The sequence below is a fragment of the Lipotes vexillifer genome, unplaced genomic scaffold (assembly GCF_000442215.2).
Source record: "Lipotes vexillifer unplaced genomic scaffold, Lipotes_vexillifer_v1.1 scaffold76, whole genome shotgun sequence".
In the NCBI taxonomy this organism is placed as follows: Eukaryota; Metazoa; Chordata; class Mammalia; order Artiodactyla; family Lipotidae; genus Lipotes; species Lipotes vexillifer.
This window is the reverse complement of record NW_006773751.1, coordinates 2,044,942-2,066,067: the sequence shown is the minus strand read 5'-3', so window position 1 is coordinate 2,066,067 and position 21,126 is coordinate 2,044,942. Positions and strand designations below refer to the sequence as shown.

Here is a 21,126-nt window from a genome sequence, read left to right as displayed (position 1 = left end):
CTTGGAGCTGGCGGAGGGGAAAATTGTTTGTGACGACGCTGCTTCTGAGCCACCTGCTCGTCCGTAAACATTGGGCCGGGACAGTGGAGTGGAAAGCAGTGCTTCCCAGTGCCAGGTCCCCTGGGGTGTCCCGTCACGCTGCTGGTCTTCACATCCCTCCCTCCAGGGCCCTTGACCAGGAGGCGCCACCTGCCCTCGAGGACTCCTCTTTATGAGACGAGAGAGAGAAATCAAAAGGATTGTCAGAAATTTCGTGGTTTGGGGTCATTGCTGCTATTTTTTAAAAATCATGTATCAAACTCCCTTGACCTCCCTGGGGAGTAGTGTCACCTCTGGTACCTTGGAGCAAGCTTGTGAGCTTCCTTGAGGCCACGTGCCACTTTGTAGCTTTGGTCTCTGGGGAGGGTCGTCAAACCCACCGTCCGGTCCGTGGCCAGAAGGAGCGCTGTCCCCAGAGGGCCCTCCTGCCCCCGAAGGTGCCCTGTCTCCCCACCTCTCCGAGGCAGGTTGAGGAATTCACGGGCCCAGCCGCTTTTCCAGGTGGGATTTTGACTTCAGACTGGTGTCAGAGAGGCTTTCCACAGCATGAGCAGTGAATATAAAGGTTAACCTGAGGCAGAGCTACCCCAAGTTTTACCTCACTGAGGATAAGACCGAACCAGGTTCAAATATTTCTGAATAAACATTCCTGTCAGGTGAGCCACCCGCCTCCTCTCCTGCCGCGAGTTAGCTCTGGGGTTTTGTTCCTCCGTGCTCACTGCTTTCCCGCATGGCTCCCTTCCCTCACAGGCTTATGGAATCCAGGTTCTTCTACACCATGTACCTGCGGAGGTTCGCCAGGGACACCAGTGAGCCTGTCAACACCACGGCTGCGCCGGACACCTCTAGACCCATAGCCCCTACCGTGTGGAAAGTTGCAGATCCGTAAGGCCACGCCCGGGCCTCCTCTTCCTTTCCCTTCCCCACCCTCTCTTCTAATCCTTCCACACTACTCTGTTCCTTGTCACAAGCTTGGCACGTGTCATACTGAGCCCAGACCCCCCGAGGGCTGGCCTTGGCCTGTGGGGGCCCCCGGCCGCTGGCCACGCACAGGAGAGTCTTAAATGTGCGGAGGCTGCAGCGTCTGCTGACTGTATTCTTCATGATGGAACGCATACTTTCCGATGCCCACATTCCTTAAGCTTAACTCTATTCAAGACCAAGTAGAATCAGCTTGGAAGGATAATGTGCAGCCTCCAAAACAACTTCCCACCCAAGCAGTTATTTCTTCAGCACAGATTTTTGAGTACCTGCTATGTGCTAGGCACCATAAATACCGATTGTGCAGGGCAGATGCAAGCCCTGCCCAGAGTTTACAGTCCCTTCGCAGCATCCCTTCTAGGAAGGCACCCGACCTCACTTGAATGCCTCTGGTGTCAGGAAGTTCACTACTTTTCACGATAGCCAGTGTCATCGTGCACAGTTGTAAGCACGAGGTAACTGTTCTCTCTGAGGCTCCTTGGCTGTGCCCTGGTGGTAGAATTTCTGCTTGTTGGGCAGGGAGGTGGGGCCGTAGACCTCTTGCTCTGGCCCCCAGCATGGTACCATGTGGAAATGGCTGACCAGGCAGCTCAGAGCTGAGTCCAGAGAGCGGCTTCCACAAGGGGGCTGCACGAGAGAACTGGGGGCAGGGTCACTGGATTTCGGGAAGGATTTTGCATCCCAACATGAGAGACTCTTAAGGGTGGAAAGTGCTAGTGGAGAGGTTTGTAGTAAATCAGGTGGGAAGGAAAGAGAAAGTAAGAGGTGGGTATGTTCATTATAATCATTCAAATTATGATTATTCAGATCATTCAAATTGCTATTATGGCTGACACTTCTAGTCTTATGTGCCAGGCTCTGCTGGGCACTTCTGTCCATTGTCTCCTCTAGTCAGGGGGCCACTCCTTGAGGCAGAACACAGGAACGGAGAGGTAAACTGAGGCCCCAGGACATGGAAGTGGAGCAGAGGGAGGGGACCTTGGCACGAGGGTAAAGCGCAGGTGGCCACAGTGCTCACCCCATCAGCTGACCTTGTTGGCTCCCCACCACCTCAGGGGGCAGGTGGGGCAGGAGTCCATTTTACAGGTGAGATCACTGAGGCCGGAGAGGCTCAGAGGGTTGAGTTGCCCAAGCTCCCAGAGCTAGGCCACCATAGAAGGAGGCAAGAATCTAGGAGTCAGGAGGCAGGGGTAGAGAAGCAGCCCTTCCCTCAGGACCCTGAGCCCAGATCTCACAAGAGCGTGATGGGCACAGGCTGGAGCAGCCAGCTTGGAGCCTGCAGCCCTTCCCCCAGGGCTGCGGTCAGCCCGAGAGATGCAAGATGGAGCCCTGGTGCCCAGGGTCTGGCGGCTGCAAGGACGTCAGCCAAAATAAATGTAAACCCCACTTCCCCTTCTCCCCAGCCCCATTCTCAGCCTTGGCGGGCAGCCAAACCCTTGGTCTTTCAAAGAGCACCCAACTTCTCGAGCCATGTTGTGTGGGTGTGCCCCTGTTGGTCCACTTGTCTGTCCCTAGGGATCTTTGTTCAGAACAGAGAATGAAGCTCAACCTTCTACTAGTGGCCTGATAAAAACACCTTTAGTGAGTGATGGGAGAGGCTGGCCCTGGACCTGCAGAGGGGGAACCCTACTCTGTGCCAGGAGGTGCTGAGAGTTTTACATTTGTGCTTTTGTTTAATCCTCTCAGCAACCTGCCTGTGAGCAAGTTATTACTATCCCCATCTTACAGGTAAGGAATTGAGGCTCAGAGAAGTTAAGTAATTTGCCCAAGATAACACAGGTAGTCACTGGCAGAGCCAAGTGCTAACTTACTTATTTTATTTTATTTTTTTACTGAAGTCTAGTTGATTTACAGTGCTGTGCCAATCTCTGCTGTACAGCAGAGTGACTCATTTCTACACAGACAGACATTCTTTTGCATTATGGTCTATCACAGGATATTGAATATAGCTCCCTCTGCTATGCAGTAGGACCTTGTTGTTTATCCATCCGATGTGTAATAGTTTGCATCTTTTAACCCCAAACTCCCAGTCCTTCCCTCCCCAACCCCAAGTGCTAACTCACAGGACTCTGTGACCATCAGTAGTGCCTCCTCTTCTCTCCCTTTGGCCCTGGGTGCTTCTGCCCAGCCCCTGCCCCATGGTTAATACCCTTTTCTCTCTCTGGCTCCTTCTGGGTCCTTAGCTCCAAGATCTACATGGCTGACCTGGAATCTGCACTGCTCTACATCCTCCAGGTAGAAGTGTCCAAGTTCTCTGTCCTGGAGGGGCAGCGCCTGGTGGCCCTGAAAAAGTTCATGGCGGTGCTGGCCCAGGTGAGCAGGGCCCTGCCCTCCCTTGTGCAGCAGCCCCACACCACACGGGATCAGTGCACATCCCTGAAGCAGGCGCCAGGCCAGCCCTCCCTCAGGAGCTCGTGGTCGGGCTGGACACCTGGACCCGCGGCTGTCCCAGTCTACCATGGGCTGCTGCCCTGCGGTCTGCACCCTTCTCCCGTCAGCCCCGTACCACCAGGGACAACCCCCTTCCCCCACCCCGCCCTGTGCAGGGGGGTGGCTGGGACCCAGGGCCTGATGCCCTGGGGATATTCCCAGCTGGCTCTGCCTGCCTGAGTCCTCTACCTCAGGCCAAGCCTGGAGTGCGGCCTCTCACTCCCTGCCGCGGTCACTGGGAAAGCAGGACCCGCGGACCCCAGTGAAGGAAAGAAGGCTTTTCTGAATCTCCTCTTTTCCCTCCCAGACTCTGGCCAAAGTCTGACGCAGCTCCCTGGCCTTAGCTGTGCCTTCCTTATTCCTTTGTAGTTTCCTGCCAGCATGGCTACTCCTCCAAGTGTAGCTCCTCCTTACTGAGGACCTGACGTGTGTCAGGCATGTAATCCTCTTAAATCTCACCGCAGGGTGGCGGGTGCCACCCCCATTTAAGAAGTACAGGTCGCTCAAGTGATGTGCCTTAGGCCTCCTGTTTGGTGGTGTCGTGGCCAGGATTTGAACTGGGGTCCCAGCTTTAGAGCCTGTACCCCTTCTCTGCCACGCTCCTTGCTCATCTCTCAAGGTGAGATGTGGACTGCCTCTTTCCTCTGCACCTGCCGCCTCCTCCCTCCCTCCCTGCATCCTTCTCTGCAGCTGTAGGTCCACTGCCAGTGCTGCCCTACTTAAATCCCGAGGCTCTGGCTGCCGAGGACTTGCTGAGTCAGGTGCGGGCTCTGGTCCCCCTCAGAGGCTGACTGCTGAATCAGCCACCCCCGGCCCCCGGGAGCCAGGTCTGAGCCCCTCCTTCTGGCACAGGTCTGCGGCAGCTGGGACTACCTCTGGGGGTGGTCTGCGCCTCTCCCTCGGGAACTGCCGCCAGCCTGGTCCGTCTTCCCTCCCCACCAGTCCTGGCCTTCTGGTCCACTTGGCTTAGTGACGGGCATCTGTGGTTACACCGAGGACCCTGTGAGGTGGCAAGTGCTTGTCACAGTGCTGTTCCAGTCTAAGGCAAGACAGCTTTCAGCCCCTCTCAGATGTTCCATGCAGACTGGGCCCCTGTTCTTCAGCCCAGTCTGATAATAGAGCCTTTCCTCAGAGGGCTTGTGAGCCGCTTGGTCCTCACGTTGCTGAAGCCCAGGGTGGCTGACCCAGAGGAGCAGAGGGGAAAAGTCCTCGCGTAGTTCTGTGTGCTGTCTTCCTGCCTGACACGTGAGGCGGGGCCCCAGGAAGCAGAGAGGGGTCCCCTTACCCCCCCAGTCCAATCCACTCTGAAGAACTCATCGCAGCGGAATTGTTTATTGTGTGCTGCTTGCATCTCTCAGCTGGACTCAAAGCTGGTTTGGGTTTGGCTCCCAGTGGGACCGGTGCAGCCAGTGTGAGGGAAGAGAATGAGACCCGGGAAATGCCCGAGCAGGGCAGAGGCTTAAGCAGCACCCTCTCAGTGGTGCCCGCCGAGCTTCTGCCCTCAGCAATGCTGGAACTGAGTTTGGGGTGAAGGAGTCCTCCCTGCCAGAAGCCAGGGCCCTCAGAGAGGAAAGTGGAGGGCTGAGGGGCACGGGCTCAGGGGCATCTGCTGTGCAGCACAGCCCCTGGAGACTCCGGAGTATTCTGGCCCTACCCTTGCCTGGGTAGCTTTATCCTGAGTAGCAATAATAGTAGCAGCTACCCTTTCTTGAGCTCTGACAAGGTGTCAGACTCTGCAAGGTACTCCTTTGTGTTTTAGCTTATCTGCATTTCTCAGAACAGACTCCACGGGGTGGGTACTAGCATTATTCCATCACAGAGAGGGGAACGGAGGCCCAGAGGGGTAAAGCACCTTGTCCAAGGTCCTCCAGCTAGTGAGTGGCTGAGCTGAGATCTGTGCCTACGTTTCGTCTAACCCACACCCTTATGTACTATGTGCGGAGAGCACTGAAAGGCTGAGTGAGTAGAGCTCACTCTGCCTGCTCAGCCTTAGGGACCTGTCAACTGTGAGTATGGCCAGTCGGGAGGCACTGCCCTGCGGCCCAGCCCGGCATCTCCCTGCTCCCTCACGGAAGCGGCTGGCAGGACTGGCCACTGGGTGGCGTGTGGTCACCAGGGTTTCCCTGCTCCCGGCGCAGGGTGACTCCCTGTAGTCCAGAGCCCCTTAATTCATCCTTCCTCCTGACACCGTGGCCTTAGAGGGCGTCATCCTTCCAAATCAGGACGATGGGTGAAGGTCAGTGAGAAGCGCTGACTTGAAGCTGTAAATTTGTGTTGAGAGCCCAGAGGCCTGTGTGAGCTGACCAAGAGGGAGCGCCGTCAAGGCACAGGATTCTTTCCGGCCACTTCTCCTGCTGGGGGACAGTGTCCAGCCTGGAGATAAGAATACGCCATGACTTTCTCAGAGGACTGGGTCCCTTGGCAGGTTTTTCCGTTTAGGGATCATTCCTGTCTCCAGCACCCTTCTTCCCACAAATGCTTTTCTTTGCTGTTTTTCCTCCTGTGTTGCCCTCTCGACCTGCCCCTTCGTGGTTAATCTGACCTGCTCTGCTACTGCAGCCCTCTCTCTCCCTCCTCCCCCGACCCCGGGTGTGTTTGTGCGTGCGGTGTGCGCACACAGGCATCCATCCTCGTCCCTGGAGTCCTTGTGGTTTTAAAGTGCTGATACTAATCCGATTTGAGTTGACTTATTGTCAGAGTGGCTTTTCATGCTCCTCAGAGACTGTTGGGAGTTCCCATCAAGATTTGGATCTCGGCTCAAGCCCCTGCACTGCCTTGTCCCCATTGGCAGCCCGTGGAATACAAATGAAAGGCCATTTGCCAGCCTCACCCAGCTGGTCAGTTAGCCAGTCAGCTGCTCTATCAGAAGATGAGCTGAACAGAGGCCCGTGTGGCCCAGGGGTCCCAGCAGCCCTGGGCAGCGACACAGGAAGGTGCTCAGCCTTCCGCCCAGTGAGCGTGTGGTCGGGTCAGAACTGGAGCCTGCAGCCTGGAGAGGGGGCGGCCTTGAGGGCCTGGTCCCACTGAGGGCCTCTGCCCATCCCTCCCCCTCGCTTTCGCAGGTGCCCCAGAGCAAAGGTAGTGAGGAACCCACATGTGGGTGTTAGGCAGGATGTTTTCCCGGTGGTCTTGGAACGTTCTAAAAAGCTGCCCCGGCCCACTTCAGCCTGGCCCCCGGCCTTCCCCAGGCCTGCGGAACTCTGGGGGAATTATTTCTCACGCTCCCCTTATCGCTCCCCTAGTACTTCCCTGGCCAGCCCCCGGTCCAGAACTTCCTGCATTCCATGAACGACTGGCTCAAGAAGCAGCAGAGAAAGAAAATTCCCTATGGTTTCTTTAAAACTGCCCTGGACAGCAGGAAGGAGGTGAGTGTGGGAGGGCTAAGGAGGGTCTCCACCTCATGCTTGGTATCTGTGGGAGTGGAAGGGCTTCACCCTGTCACCTCTGACCTCTGTCACCGACCTGCACTCAGGAAGGAGGCAGTGATTGTGGTCGGGTCCTCCCATTAGGAGCGAGTAAACTGCTGTTTATTGAGCCCTCTGTGTACAGACCTCATTTAATCCTCACAGCATGAGTGGAAGGCAGATATTATCCCCATTTAGCAGATGAAGAAACAGAGGTCAAGTAAGTTGCCTGAGATCATACAACCTGTAAGTGGTTGGGCTGGGATTTAGAACCAGTTGTGAGACCCCGGTGGTGAGAGAGCTTTTTGTTTTTTTCTGCGGTACGTGGGCCTCTCACTGCTGTGGCCTCTCCTGTTGCGGAGCACAGGCTCCGGACGCGCAGGCCCAGCGGCCATGGCTCACGGGCCCAGCCGCTCCGCGGCATGTGGGATCTTCCCGGACCGGGGCACGAACCCGCGTCCCCCGCATTGGCAGGCGGACTCTCAACCACTGCGCCACCAGAGCTTTTAATTCCAGCCCTCTGTTGCTCCGCGGCATGCTGTGCTCCTCAGCAACGATTCTGTCCAGGGGCAGCTTTCTGGGCTCCTGCTCTCACAAAGGTGGGCACGTTAACCAGGAGAGGTGCAGAACCTCACAGACATGTGGGGTGTCAAAGCTTGACTGGACCTTAGAGATGACCCCCCCTCGTTCTACAGAGGGGAGGCTAAGGCTAGAGTAACGATGTGACCCGGTCTGTGTCACGGGTTCTCAGACCTACTGCTCCTTTGACGGGTGTCGCCAGTGGACGGGAAATGCCACCTTCAAGGTGATAAACTGAGGAAGGGACCATTTGTTCTGGGGCTCTGTGCTGACCTGGAGTCTTCTGCAAGTTGCCCTCCCCACTTCCCACGCCAGCTCCTTTTTCTTCTCCACATATGCATTCATGCTTGTATGTGTCCCTTAGGGCGCTCTGATTGCCGACAAGGTGAACTGGGTAGGCTGCCAAGGGAGTCAGCCGCATTTCCGCGGCTTTCCCTGCTCCCTGTGGGTCGTCTTCCACTTCCTGACCGTGGAGGCAGCTCGGCAAAATGTAGACCACTCACAAGAAACAGGTGAGTCTGGGCCTGTGCACCCCTGGTACCTCGGCCGGCCCTGTCCTGCCCTCCGCTGGCTCCCTGCTGCAGGCCTGAATTTAGGGGAGTCCGCCTTTGCAGCTGGCCACACACAAGCAGCAGGCCTGGAGTAGCCACTCAGTCCTGCCCGCTGCCTCCTAGGTGGTGCCCCACAAACGGGCGTGAGGCTGCTCCCTGGCTTTCTTGTAGCCATAAGCCTGATTTATTTTTAGTCTTCCCGAGAGAGTTCTGGTTCTATTTTTTATACTCCCATAAAGAAAAGAACTATGTCTGTTTCACAGTTTATGCGGCTGATACCGTAGACTCTGAACAATTATCCTGCACTTCCCACTGAAAAATCATTTTCTAGGGGAACCTGGGGGAGTACTTTTCCCCCTTTGGCCTGTTTCATCCCCAAACCGTGCAGCTGCTCTCCACGACCCACACTGCCCCACAGCTGCACACAGCCGCTGAACGGGTGGGCATCTAGCTCACGGAGGGACTAGGCTGACGCCAGGCCCTGGCCCAGCCTGGAGGATACAAAGGAGGAAGAGGCAGTCCCTGCTCCCAGTGGACTGTGAGACAGGTGGGCACAGGGCTGCCGTGCAGCCTGCCAGGGCCCAGGGGGAGAGCAGGATGTGCGGGTGGAAGAGAGGGAACGCTCCACGCCATCGGGAAGGGTGGGAGGAGGTGAGTGAGGGGGAATGATGGACGGGAGTCCCCGACAGAGGAGACAGACGGCCTGCGCAGAGACAGAGGGAACAGGGGGAGCTGCCGGGTGTGAGGACAGCCAGCCAGTCTGTCAGCCTGGATTCACGGAGCGTCTCCAAAGAGCCGGGCCCTGCTCTAGGGGTGGGGTACAGCAGTGCATACAGCGAGACGTCCCTGCCTCAAGGGGACAGTAGTCCAGTGGCAGGAGACAGACAGTAAACACACAGATCATTTCAGGTGTGATGGTGAGTCGGTGAAGAAGACAGAGCCAAGCGGTGGGGGAGGGGGGCTGGGGAGGGGATGCTGTGTTTAGACAGGGTGTCTGGCTGGGGGAGGCTTCTCGGAGGAGGGTCCCCTGTGCTGAGACCTGATTGGTAAGAGGGAAGCAGCGGTGGGACATCTGGGATGAGAGCCTCCCGGGCTGTCTGCTCAGGCTGCCATAACAAGGTGCTACACACTGGGTGGCTTAAACAACAGAAACGTGTCTTCTTACAGTTCTGGAGGCTGGAAGTCCATGATGAAGACGTTGGCAGGGTTGGTTCTGCTGAGGCCTCCCCTTGGTTTTGTAGATGGCCATATTCTCCCTGGGTCTTCCCACGGTCCTCAGTGGGGGTGTTCCTGGCTACGTCCAATTTCCTCTTCTTACAAGGACACCAGTCATACTGGATTAGGATGTACCCCAGTGACGTCATTCTCACTTAATCACCTCTCTACAAACGCTGTGTCCAACCAAATACAGTCACATTCTGAAGGACTCAGGGCTAGGACTTCAACATAAGAATTTTAGAGGACACAGTTCAGCCCATAACACAGGTCAAGGACCAGTAAGTGCAGGGAACAAGTCTGGTGTGTGTGCAGCACCAAAAGGCGGCCAGTGTGGCAGAGCCTGGGAGTGGGGAAAGCAGGAGAGGAGGTGGGCTTGGAGGTCCTGGTGAGGGAGGGAGGGAGATTTCAGTCTCTGCATTGTGAGAATCTTATAGGGACCTTAAGCAGGGGAGTGATTGCACACGATGGGTGCTTTAGAGCGATTACTGGGTGGAGGGTGGGCTACAGCAGGGCAAGGGGGCGGCAGAGCAGCCAATTAGGAAGTTGTGGAACTTGTCCAGGAGAGGTGGTGGTGGCCTAGACTAGAGCTGTAGGTGTGCACGTGGAAGAAGTGGGCAGGTTTGGGAATATTTTAAAGGTAGAGCTGATAGGACTCAGTGACAGGTTGGATGAAGACTATGCAGGACCAAGGACTTTGGTCGGACCTTGGACTTGTTGGGCCTGAACGTCAGGTAGTTGATGGTCCTGTGAGCCGAGAAATGGGAAGGCTCAGGGTGGGGAGGGAGTAGATGGGGGAGGGTACACTTAGTGGTCTGTGCCTGTTGGATCTCTGAATGGAGATGTAGACAGTTGAGTCTGCAGTTCTGGGGGGAGGTCTAGGATAGAGATACAAATCTTGTGGTCATTAGCATACAGACGGTAGTTAAGGCCTCAGGACTGGAGGAGCCCATTAGTGGGTGGGCAGAGAAGAGTGCTGAGGCCTGAGCTCTGGGGCATTCAGCATCCAGACCTCTGCTGGGGGAGCAGGGGCCAACAAAGGAGACTAAGAAGGAGTGGCCATTGCAATTTCAAGAGGTCCCCCAACATAAAGAGTTTCAAGGGCGAGGACACAGTCAGCCGAGTGGGGAGGTGGTGTGAGGCGAGGACCTCACTGGCGAGAGCTGCGTCAGTGGATTAGTGGAGAGAAAGGCCTGGTTGGGTTGGGCTGAAGAGAGAGGAGCCGGGAAGAAATTGGAGGTAATGGGGGAGTGACTGGGGTGTGACTGGGGTCAGAGAAGGGGTTTCTTCGTTGTAGTTCCTTTTTCTTGTCGGAAGAAGCCCATACAAGGGAGAAATTGATGATGCCATAACACAAGAAAATATTCGCAGGAGTGAAATCTTGGAAGAGGCGAGAGGGGTGAGGTCCAGAGCATGAGCCAGGCAGAGGAGGCAAGGATAGCTGCAGGGCAGGTGGTGAGTGGGTGATGTGGGTGGAAGCAGGAGCTGAGGGGGCTGAGGAGGTGAGAGGCAAGGCACAGCTTGGCGTGGGCACTGACGTCACCAGAACCAAGGGCACGGGCAGGGGCGGTGAGTGGGACAGAGAGCAGCGTGCTGAGTCCCAGTGGATGGAGGGGTCAGACTCGGAGATGGAGCTTTTAAAGGGCTGGGGGGATCGCAGCAGGAAGGAGAGAGAGTTTGGAAGCAACCGACAGCAGGGAGGGTACCTCCGCCACCTCCAGCCCTGAGTGGAAGACAGAGGGGTTTAAGGGGGGCGGGTTTGGGGGAGCAGTGGTATCTTCAGGGAGGAGCCTGTGTCAGAGCAAGAAGAGGGTGGGTATTCAGAGCCTGTGCTGTTGCCAGGCCAGAGAGCCCAGTGGGAGGAAGTGAGGGGGCCGGGGAGAAATGGAGACAAATTAGGGAGCGTTCGGGGCCAGATCGGGATGGGCTCTGAATGCAGCATGGCACGATGGGGAGCGAGTTGGAACAGGAAGCCTAAAGCAGGAGGGGCAGAGTAGGGGGGCCCACGGGATGGGTGATGGGCCCTCTGGCCCCTGCCCTCCTCTCCAGCCACGTCTCTAAGAGCCTGAGTGTCCTGACAATGCGTTTGGACTTTATCCTGAGTGTCCGTAAGTGATGAGGGCCTGGATAAGAGGCAGACAAGGGAGACTGAGGTTTACGAGTTTGGGAGGACACGGGGTCAACTCGAACATGACCCCTGGGAGGTGAAGTCGACAGGGAGACCTGGGCCCCTCACCAGGTGGGCTGGGGTGTGTGTTCCCCGTGCAGAGGCGACCAGCACGGAGTCCCTGTGATGGGAACAGTGGTGGAGCCAGCAGGGACTGGCAGCCGGAAGGGCCCCTGTGACTGAAGTCTCCTCTCCCCTGTAGGCAAGGCCCAGGAGGTCCTCCAGGCCATCCGGGGCTACGTTCGCTTCTTCTTTGGCTGCCAAGCCTGCGCTGGCCACTTTGAGCAGATGGCCACTGACTCCGTGCACCAGGTGGGGAATCTGAGCAGCTCCATCCTCTGGTTCTGGTCTAGCCACAACAAGGTCAACGCTCGCCTCGCAGGTAAGGAAGGGCCTGCCTCCAAGGCTGGAGTCACCTGCAGAGGGAGGATGAGGCAGGGGAGCTTTGGAGTCTGGGAACAGAGGCAGGAGTCGGTACCTTCTTTGTCCTCTAGGTTACACCCCGTGTTTCATGGTGCTTCTCAGCACCCAGAGCCCTTTCACGTGCTCTACCAGCCCTGCTGACATATGTCCGTATCGTTAGACCTATTTTCTAGATGAGAAAACTCGGGCTTTGGCACCGTGAGACCCTGGTCTTCTGATGCCATTGCTTACTCTCTCGCCCACACCAGGGCCCCTCCCTCTGGCCCGTTGGGGTCCCTTTCCTGCCTCACATGTCCTGCTTTCTGGCTCTTGGCCCCTTACTCAAACCAACAGAGAGGAGAGAGCTGGGCCTCTCCCCGCCCTGGGAGGGGTATAATGATAAAATATACTTGAAGAGAAAATCCTGGTCCTTCCTAGAAAAACCAGGGACCGATTCTCACGGGGGAGGCCTTGTCTTCTGAATATACCTCATTTACAGTGTTTTCTATTCCCCATGCACAGGAGTCAGATGAGTCCAACAGGCAAAAGCATTAAACTCCAGGGGTGACCAGAAGCTGGTGGGTGGGGAGGGAGCCACCTGTGGACGGAGCCTGGGCTTGTCTGTGGGGAGAGAGGAAGTGTGTTTGGCTGGGACAGACCTCCCAGGGGTGGGAGGTGGGGGATGAGGCCTGGGGCTGGGCCAAGGTCAAAGGAGCCCATGGAGCAGGTGGCTGTGCAGGCGGCTGCACTTGGTCTGCATCTCCTGGGGCCTCCTGGTGGGCTTCAAAAGAAGACACGTGCTGTCTCTCCTCCCACCCCTTCTCTCCCTGCCCCTGTCTGCCCCTGCCACCAGATGCTCATTTGACCCTCCAGCCTCAGGATCTGTAGGCTCCTGGCTTCTCTGGGGGCCCAGCTGCTGCTGGAGGGCCAGGACCCCATGCCTCTCCCTGAAGGGAAGGCCGAAAGGAAGGCAGTGTCCTACTCTCTCCAGAGGGGTCCTTTCAGATCAACTAGTAACAATAATGAGCAGGTGCAAATGGAGTGCTCACTTTGCAAGGCCTGATCACTGTTACTTCTCACTGGACCCTTGGAACCTACATGTTGCTCCCTCCCCAAAATAATCATTCTGATTTTTACATCACTTACTGCTGCCGCTTCTTCATTCTGGCCACAGCAACTTTTTTTTTTTCCTATCAAACCCTTTAGGGGAGGTGCCTCCTCCAAGAGAGATGGGCTGATTGCCCTTCCTCAGGTGACACTGGAAGAGGGGCCGGTGGCAGGCCCTCCGGGGCTCAGCCTGGGGCTCTGCCCACAGTGCCAGCCCTGCTTGGGCTCCCAGTAGCCTGGTGGGAAGGGCAACTTCTTGACTCTCTCCTGAGTGTCCTTTTCCCCATCCAGGCCCCCAGGCCTCCCCACACCCCACCCCTTGGGGCCCACCTGAGGAGGAAATTCCACTAATTCCTACCTACCCGAGAGGGCCGCAGGGGGTAAAGGAGATGCCTCGTAACTACCATGTGCCTTGAGCTCTTGCTTTAAAAACAGTTTCCCTTTGATTACAAAAAGACTGTATCTTCACTTGCATAAAACCTGGGAGATTTTAGAAAAATGCAAAGAAGACACACACTAGTGGACCATCCAGTCTGCAGGACAGATCGTTCTGAGTCTTCTCGCGCTTTCTCATGTCTGGTCCAGGGGTACCAACCAGCAGTGAAGTTGACAAAGAGAGACAGTGGGTTAACACGGGGAAGTGACCGGAAGGGAAGCTGTGGAGTTCTGGGGGCGGGGGAGGGTAGGAACGTCCTCTCCCAGAGAGGCACCAGTGTTGGGCTCTGCGGTGGGCCAGGCTCTGTGCTAGGTCTTTCATCTGCCCTCTCTCGTGCCCATCCCTTCCTAGGGCAGCAGTGCCCCCTTTTTGCAGATGAGGGAGCTGGCATTCTGAATGGAATAATGCGGTCTGGGCTTCTGGGTGGCCAGTGTGTCACAGGCAGCCTGTGTGTGCTTCCCTCCTCAGGTGCCCCCAGCGAGGACCCCCAGTTCCCCAAGGTGCAGTGGCCACCCCGTGAGCTCTGTTCCGCCTGCCACAGTGAACTCCAGGGTGCGCCCGTGTGGGACCTGGGCAACACCCTCAACTTCTTGAAGACCCACTTCTCCCCGAGCAACATCGTCCTAGACCTTCCTTCGGCTGGCCTGGGCCCCCGGAGGGGTGCATAGAGGATGGCAGTCCCTGCAAGGCAGGTGGAGCTGGAGCTGGCGACCGGAAATTTTACTCTGGGCCCTGAGAAGGCTGAGATCATGGTGGGCCCAGGGACAATGTCCCCTGGAATCACCATCCCAGATGTTCCAGCAGAGGGACCTGGGGCAAGTCACCCCCAGGAGACACAGGCTGGCCTCAGCATGGCCAGAGATGAACCAGACCAGGAAGCTCCTGAGCACATAGCGGGACTTCAGAGGGATAAGTTGGAGCAGCCAAAAGGGCGGCAACGCTTGAGCAGGCGAGACACAGGAGCCGTGTTGTTGGCTGAATTCCTGGCTGGGAAGAACCTCCCCAGAGGCCCTTCAGAGCTGAGGCGAGTGGGCCGCAGCTCCAAGAAGCTGGCCAGCGTCCCTGACGGGGAGCCAGAGGCCGGGGCCTGGCAGGGCCAGAGCCAGTGGCTGCAGGTGCTGGAAGGGAACTTGTCCCACCTGGACATCAGCCTCTGTGTGGGGCTCTCCTCCGTGTCCTTCACGGGTCTGCTGGCTGTGTACACCTACTTCCGGGCCAGGATGAGGGCCCTGAAGGGCTATGCCAGCCACCCCGCAGCCCGAACCGTCCAACTTGGGAGGGGACAGGTTAGGGAGCTGCCATCCATGGGCTCTTCCAGCCCCCTGCACCCCACCCCTCCCACCTTGTTCCTTGTCCAGGAAAATCTAGGAAAACCAGTTGCTGCAGCAGACGCCCCTGGGGCTTCTGGAAAGGGGTGTTCCATAGACAGGAAGACATGCACAGGGTCCAGGTTCATCTGCCAGCACAGGGGGAGGACAGCCTTGGGCAGTGGGGTTGGGAGACTCTGTCCTGGGCCTCTCAGCACCAAATTCCTCTTTTTCAGCTTGTTTGAAGTCCTGCCTCATTCTTCCTGAAGCTTCAGTGATTCCCGCTTGGTATTGGCCCTAAACTGGGGCAAGTGAGGCTGCAGTCTCCAAGGTTTCCCATCTCCAGAGGAGGGTCCCCTGGGGCTGGAGTGGACTCCTTACTACATCCCGGGACTCCGTCCATCCTGCTACGAAGAGCCCTTTGCACCAGAGAAGGAAGGACTGCCTCTGGCCCTCTGTGCCTGCCCGTCCTCCCGCCCCTCAGACCCTCCTGGGTGGGGTTTGGCTTTACGGTGGGCTCCGGAAGCTTCTGGAAGTCATGCTGGTCTCCCAGGTGAGGTCTGTGGGAGGAGGGCCTCTGGCCGGCTCCTTCCCAAACCTTGGGTACAGGAAGGGTACAGGCTGGAATCGGTGTGGTGATGGTACTGGGCTGGGGGCGGGGGGTTAGGGAGGGCTGTTGGGATCTCTAGTACCTTAGCTGTGAGAGGCTGAGAAGCATTTGCTTTGAACATGCTTTGACTTCTCCGCATTGGGCTCCACCCCTCTTGGAGCTGGGTCTTTTGTCTCTTGTTGATTTTCATCTCCAAAATAGATGCTAATCTTTACTGTGGAGGGAGGGGAGTGTCGTCCCTCTCAAGGGTCCACCTCCCATCCTGTAGAGGTTAAAAGGGTCAGAGGGGAGGATGACGCTGTACACATGCTTGATCCCCACTCTGCCCCACGGTCGACGGGGCTCTGGAATAAATTATTTTTGTTAAGGCAAGCGCTGGTGTGTTCCTTAACTTGCTACTAGTGTCCGGGTCTGGGTAGAGCGTGCAAAACCCAGCCTGACCTGGGATGCAGCCAGCTCCCGGGGGGTCAGAGCGCCCTTGTCATAGCCCCTGTCTCCTGGATGGGGCCCTCCCCCACTGTCCACAGAGCTCTCTGTGCCCCTCAGTCCCGCCTCCCCGCCCTGCTCCCCCGCCCTCCCAGGGAGCACCTGCCCCGGTGCTCTCAGTTCTGCTCCAGGAAACTTGGCCTGCGCCCGCCTGACCCCTCCTCAGGCAGGCGGCCTACATCTCCAGCTCTCCTTGGAGGGAGGAGAGAGGGCTTGTTTTCCAGAGCCAGCCTGGGCTGCCTGCTCAGCAGGGAGGAGTCAGCCAGATTGGAGAGCCCGCCCCTAATCCGGCCTGCTGGGTTCTACAGGGATCAGAACAGCTGATAATGGACCTCATTAAGGGAGAGCAGGAGCCTCAATCCGATTTGGGGTTTTCTCTTGGACATCTTCGCTCTGCTCAGATGGCCTCGGCCCTGGGTGGAGCAGGTGGGGTGCCAAGCACGCTCCCTCTGCTAGGGCAGCTGGGTGGGGAGGGTGGAGGGGGGCAGGCAGGTCGACCCCCCGCTTCCCTGCTTGTGTTAGCCCTGTGTCAGCTCCTTAGCTGCCTGGCTCCTCGGGTGGATTGCAGCCCGGAGCCTCTCTGCAGGCCTCCTGTCTGTCCAAGAGTTTCCTCTCTGTGTCCTTGCTCTAGTCACCCACCTACCCCCTCCATCCTCCAAGGCGGGCTCGGCTCATCTCCACCTCTGCCCCGCGGGGCCCTGGCTGACAGGCTGACAGGCCCACCAGAGGGTGAAAGAGGCTCCCGGGGCCAGTGCCCACTGGGCCAAGACCGCTTGAGTACGCCCGCTCCCTCACCCCCTGGTACCTGACACGATGCCAAGAGCAGAGGATTTCTTCCAGCCAGCGCTTATGGCTCCAGTGACCATATTTTCTAAAACCAGGCTCGGGTGTTCAGAATTAGGACGAGGCTGGAAAAGCTGATGGAGCAGCCCAAGCTCCACGGTGACTGCCCACAGTGGCCGAGGCAGGAGGCAGGGCCTTACATCGGGCCACCAGGGCCCTGTTGGTGGCTGTGGGTCCCCTTCGTCACCGCGGCCTCTGGCAGGCAGCCGAGCATCTTTTCACCCCGTCCCAGCCCCTCTGATAAACAGGGGTGGGCCTCCTCCTTAGCAGGACTGCTGCCTTTCACCTTGATTTCCCCAGGGCTCTTAGAAGCATCGATAAACCCGCTTCGCCCACCAGCTGGTCCCCTCCCCGCACCCGGGCTGCCAGCCTGGGAGCTGGGGCTTCTGTGGTTTGAATGCAGCCCGCCTGTCGTTCTAGGTTGTCCTCTGCACCTTAGGAGAGCTCCCATGCAGGAGAGGTTCCTCAGAGGAGCCCTGCAAAGCAAAGGGCCCTTGTTCTGGGGCCCGACAGAGAAATTCACCTCTGCCTGGGATGTTACATACTGAGTTCAGGGATGATTTCCGGGAGGAGGAGGGAGCTGGGCTGGGGTTTGAAGGATAAGTGGGTATTAGCAAGGAGAGCAAGGAGGAAAAGGCGTCACAGGCAGAGGAGAGAGCACACGCCAAGTCCAACACAAGAAATTCTAAGCAAAAAGCTTCCAAAAAAATTTAAGGATTTTTTTTTTTCCAATGCTGCACGGGGATGAACAGAGGAAAGAGACGTGCTGTTATGGAGCTTACGCTCTAGAGGAAAAGACAGACAAGTGAGGAAAAAATGACAGTCTGTGGGAAGTGCTCCGAAGGATAAAGAACGGCAGGGGGATGGGGAATTTCTCTGAAGCCTGGAGGAAGGAAAGCCAAGAAGGGGTCCCATGGGCAGGGCTGGAGGGACCACCAGCCTGAAGGGCTGCTTCATTCAGAAGCCACCCCTGGGCTGTGGAGGGCCCAGAGCGGGGGCCCACCTCTCGCCTGGCCCCTCCACGGCAGCCTTGGCACAGGATGGGCGAGGCTTGGCAAAGATGGAGGCACTCCTGCCGAAAGGAGGGGTAAAGCTAAGGGGGACACAGCCCATGGGGGCATAGGCCTTGGGCATGTAGAGGAAGACTCAGGGAGCATCTATTTAGATTCTAGGGTGAGATCTACCTGGCAGGGCTGGCAAGTTTCCAGGTGCCTCTTTGGCAAGGCTTGCTCATCTCTACACTGAGAGAGCAAAAGGCCTCTCCCTCCCTAGCGCAGCTGGGCTCCCCCAGAGGACAGCGGGCCTCAGTGCTGCCTGTTAACCTCCTTCCTCCACCACCGCGATGGCACGCCCTGCCCTCACCACTGTCTTCTGGAAGCCTCTGCCACGGCAGAACTGCAGCTTGTGGTCGGAAGGGACCAAAACCTCGTCTAGGTTGAATCTGCTCTACCATGTCCCCATCAAGTTCTCAACCCTCAGCGCTTCCAGTGGTCACAGAGTTTAGCAAATAATGTTAAGAATATTGATCATTTGATAAAAACTCAGCTAAGATCCCATTTTGACGCCATACACCAGAGTAAGTCCCAGTGATGCAAAAATTAAGGCATAGGAAAATATAGCTGAATACTGTGTTTTAAGCACAAAAACAGTGGAAAAGGTAACTAAGGTGAGAGTTTGAACTACTTGATAACACCAATTTTTAAAAATAAGTTAAAAATAAAATCAAGCTACCTATTAAAAGAACTGGGAAATATATGTGATAAATATCACAAAAGAGGCACTTCCAACTGGTGGTCCAGTGGTAAAGAATCTGCCTTCCAATGCAGAGGATGCAGGTTCGATCCCTGGTCAGGGAACTATGATCCCACATGCCGCGGGGCAACTAAGCCCACGTGCCACAGCTACTGAGCCCACGTGCCGTGGAGCCCATGTGCCCTGGAGCCCACACGCCACAACTAGAGAGAGAAAACCTGCACGCCACAACTAGAGAGAAGCCCGAGTGCTGCAATGAAGAGACCGTGCGCCACAACTAAAAGATCCTGCGTGCTGTAACTAAGACCCAACACAGCCAAAAAATAAATTAAAATATTAAAAAGGAATATGTCCATTATGAAATATGCCATCTTCAGAAAGAGCAATTTGCAAGTATTGACCTAAGATGTCCAAGGATACATTTTCTGTTAACATATTACTATTTATTACTATCTTTATTAATAAATGTACATATTTAACACTGTAATTATTGAATGTAATTTAATGTAAATTTAAAATTATTAAATGTAATATAATATATCCATATATATTAATAATGTAATTTATAGCATTGTTTTATATATATATATATATATATATATATATATATATGTTAATGTTTGGCTAGAAAAAGTCTGGAAGAATATACACCAGACTATGACCAGTGCAGTTATATCTAGAAAGTGAGGTTGGGTGGACTTAAAACAGGGCAGGGACTAGAGTGATCAAGGGAGGTATGTAGGGTGCAAAACTTAAGGAGATGCTTATCTTCAGGGTCCCACTATTTCAGGTCAGCCCCTGAGAGTGAGTGCCTCCTTAAATTTGGTGCCAAGGTGCCTCCAGAGCCTCACCCTCATCCTGGCTCTGACTTAAACACTTAAGTACGTTTTTGAATTTTTGCAATAAACATTTTTGAAACAAAAAAAATAAGGAAAATAAATAGAATTAAAGGATCTTACAGGTCTATTGTAAATAAGAAAAGCACTAAAGCCCTATTAAAAATGATGAGCCAAAGTATTAAAACCAGAAGAGAGATGCCACTTTTGTCTATCCTGTTGGCAAAAATGGAAGGAAAAAAAAAAAAAGATACTGGTAGCTAGAGTGAGAGGACATGAGATGCATCAGTTATCTATTGCTGTGTAACAAACCACTCTAAAGCTTAGCAGTTTGAAACAACAACAGTTGTTCATTTTGATCACAAGTCTGCACCTTGAACAGAGTTTAGCCTAAAATGGCTCATCTCTGCTCCACGCAGTGTATCTGAGTGTGGTCCATCTGGCAAGTTGACGTTGGCTGTCACCTGGAAGCTCAGCTATGCAGTGGGCAGGAGGCCTCAGTTCCTCGCCACGAGGGCCTCTCCATGGGCTGCTTGGGCTTCCTCACAGCATGGTAGCTGATCTCCAAGAGCAAACATCCAAAGAGAACAAGGTGGAAGTGCATGGCATTTTTATGTGCTAGCCTCAAAAGTCAAATAGCATTACTTTTGCCATTCTTCATTGGTTGAGGCAGATTTAAAGGCTCACCCAGGATGCAGATACAACAGGCTTCCCAGGTTCAAGAAGAGGAGTCCCCGGCTCTACCTTTTGATGGGTTTTGATGAAAACTTATTACCAGTTACATTACATTAAACATTACATATATCCCCAAATTTGTATCAGTTCATACTACCACTAGCAGTGTTTGAGAGTGCTCTGTGGCAGATTGTACGAAGGTGACCTCAACAATCTCTTCCATCTTATATAGTTTTCCAGAACTCTTTTTTTTTTTTTTTTCGGTATGCGGGCCTCTCACTGTTGTGGCCTCTCCCGTTGAGGAGCACAGGCTCCGGATGCGCAGGCTCAGCGGCCATGGCTCACGGGCCCAGCCGCTCCGCGGCATGCGGGATCCTCCCGGACCGGGGCACGAACCCGTGTCCCCCGCATCGGCAGGCAGGCTCTCAGCCACTGCGCCACCAGGGACGCCCTGAAAACACTTTTAACAGGCCAGGAATATGAACTGTCAATTCATAAAAGAAGAAATACAAAGATCAATAAATATATGAAACTATCTTTTCAATAATCAAGGGAGTGAAAGATGAATAAAATATCTTTTTCTATACATCATGCAACAATAAAATCTGATGCTGGTAAGGTGATAATGTAAGTTGGCAGAATATTTCTGAAAAAAATCAATCTTAAAGATGTTTATACTCTTTGATTCAGTAATTTAACTGCTCAAAATCTATCCTAAGGAAGTAATCAGAGATACTGACCAAAACCTGGAAACACCTACATGTCCACCATCAGAAGACCTGCCCCCACGGAGTGCAATGCCCACAGGGCAACTGGGTCCCCCCTTCCCAGGGCCATAGTTCCCACCTCTTCCTTTTGCATTCCCGATTTGGAGGCCAAGGGACAAGTTACCTTTATCATCACATTTGCACTGTTGATTTAGAAGAGGGAAATATTTCCAAGCACTCATATCTCTTAACTACATGAGTCATGTTTCAAGAAAAATGAAGAAAGCGTTATCTGTGTGAAGAATATTCCTATATATTTGATACTCAGGCAGAGCATATCTCTGTCTAAGAATGGAGCTAGCTCACTTCATTCCTTACCTCAGCTGCCTGCCCCTTGGGCATATGAGTTGTGACCTGATTTTAGACTCAGCTGAGACCTCACTCCTTCGGCAAAGCCCCCTGAGCCCCTCAAGCCTGAGTCAGGTGCGCCAACCCCGTGAGAGCCAGCCCCATTACCACCCGGCAACGAGGTCCCCTGGCTGTGGCCTCCTCCCCCAGCTCCTCTGAGCTCCATGAGGACAGGGACAGTTTTCCGCTCT

The 21,126-nt window shown here is 55.2% G+C and overlaps 1 protein-coding gene across 1 annotated transcript in view; it reads left to right on the top strand.

Annotated features, from left to right (window-relative positions):
* QSOX1 (quiescin sulfhydryl oxidase 1) overlaps positions 1-15,869 on the top strand; it is a 41,826-nt gene extending 25,957 nt beyond the window's left edge. The window contains 8 exon segments of the mRNA XM_007448533.1: positions 790-924; positions 3,204-3,333; positions 6,693-6,815; positions 7,798-7,945; positions 11,569-11,748; positions 13,780-14,597; positions 15,103-15,171; positions 15,810-15,869. Of these exon segments, the coding sequence (XP_007448595.1) occupies positions 790-924; positions 3,204-3,333; positions 6,693-6,815; positions 7,798-7,945; positions 11,569-11,748; positions 13,780-14,597; positions 15,103-15,171; positions 15,810-15,869 (1,663 nt within the window).
* Positions 15,870-21,126: the final 5,257 nt, after the last annotated feature.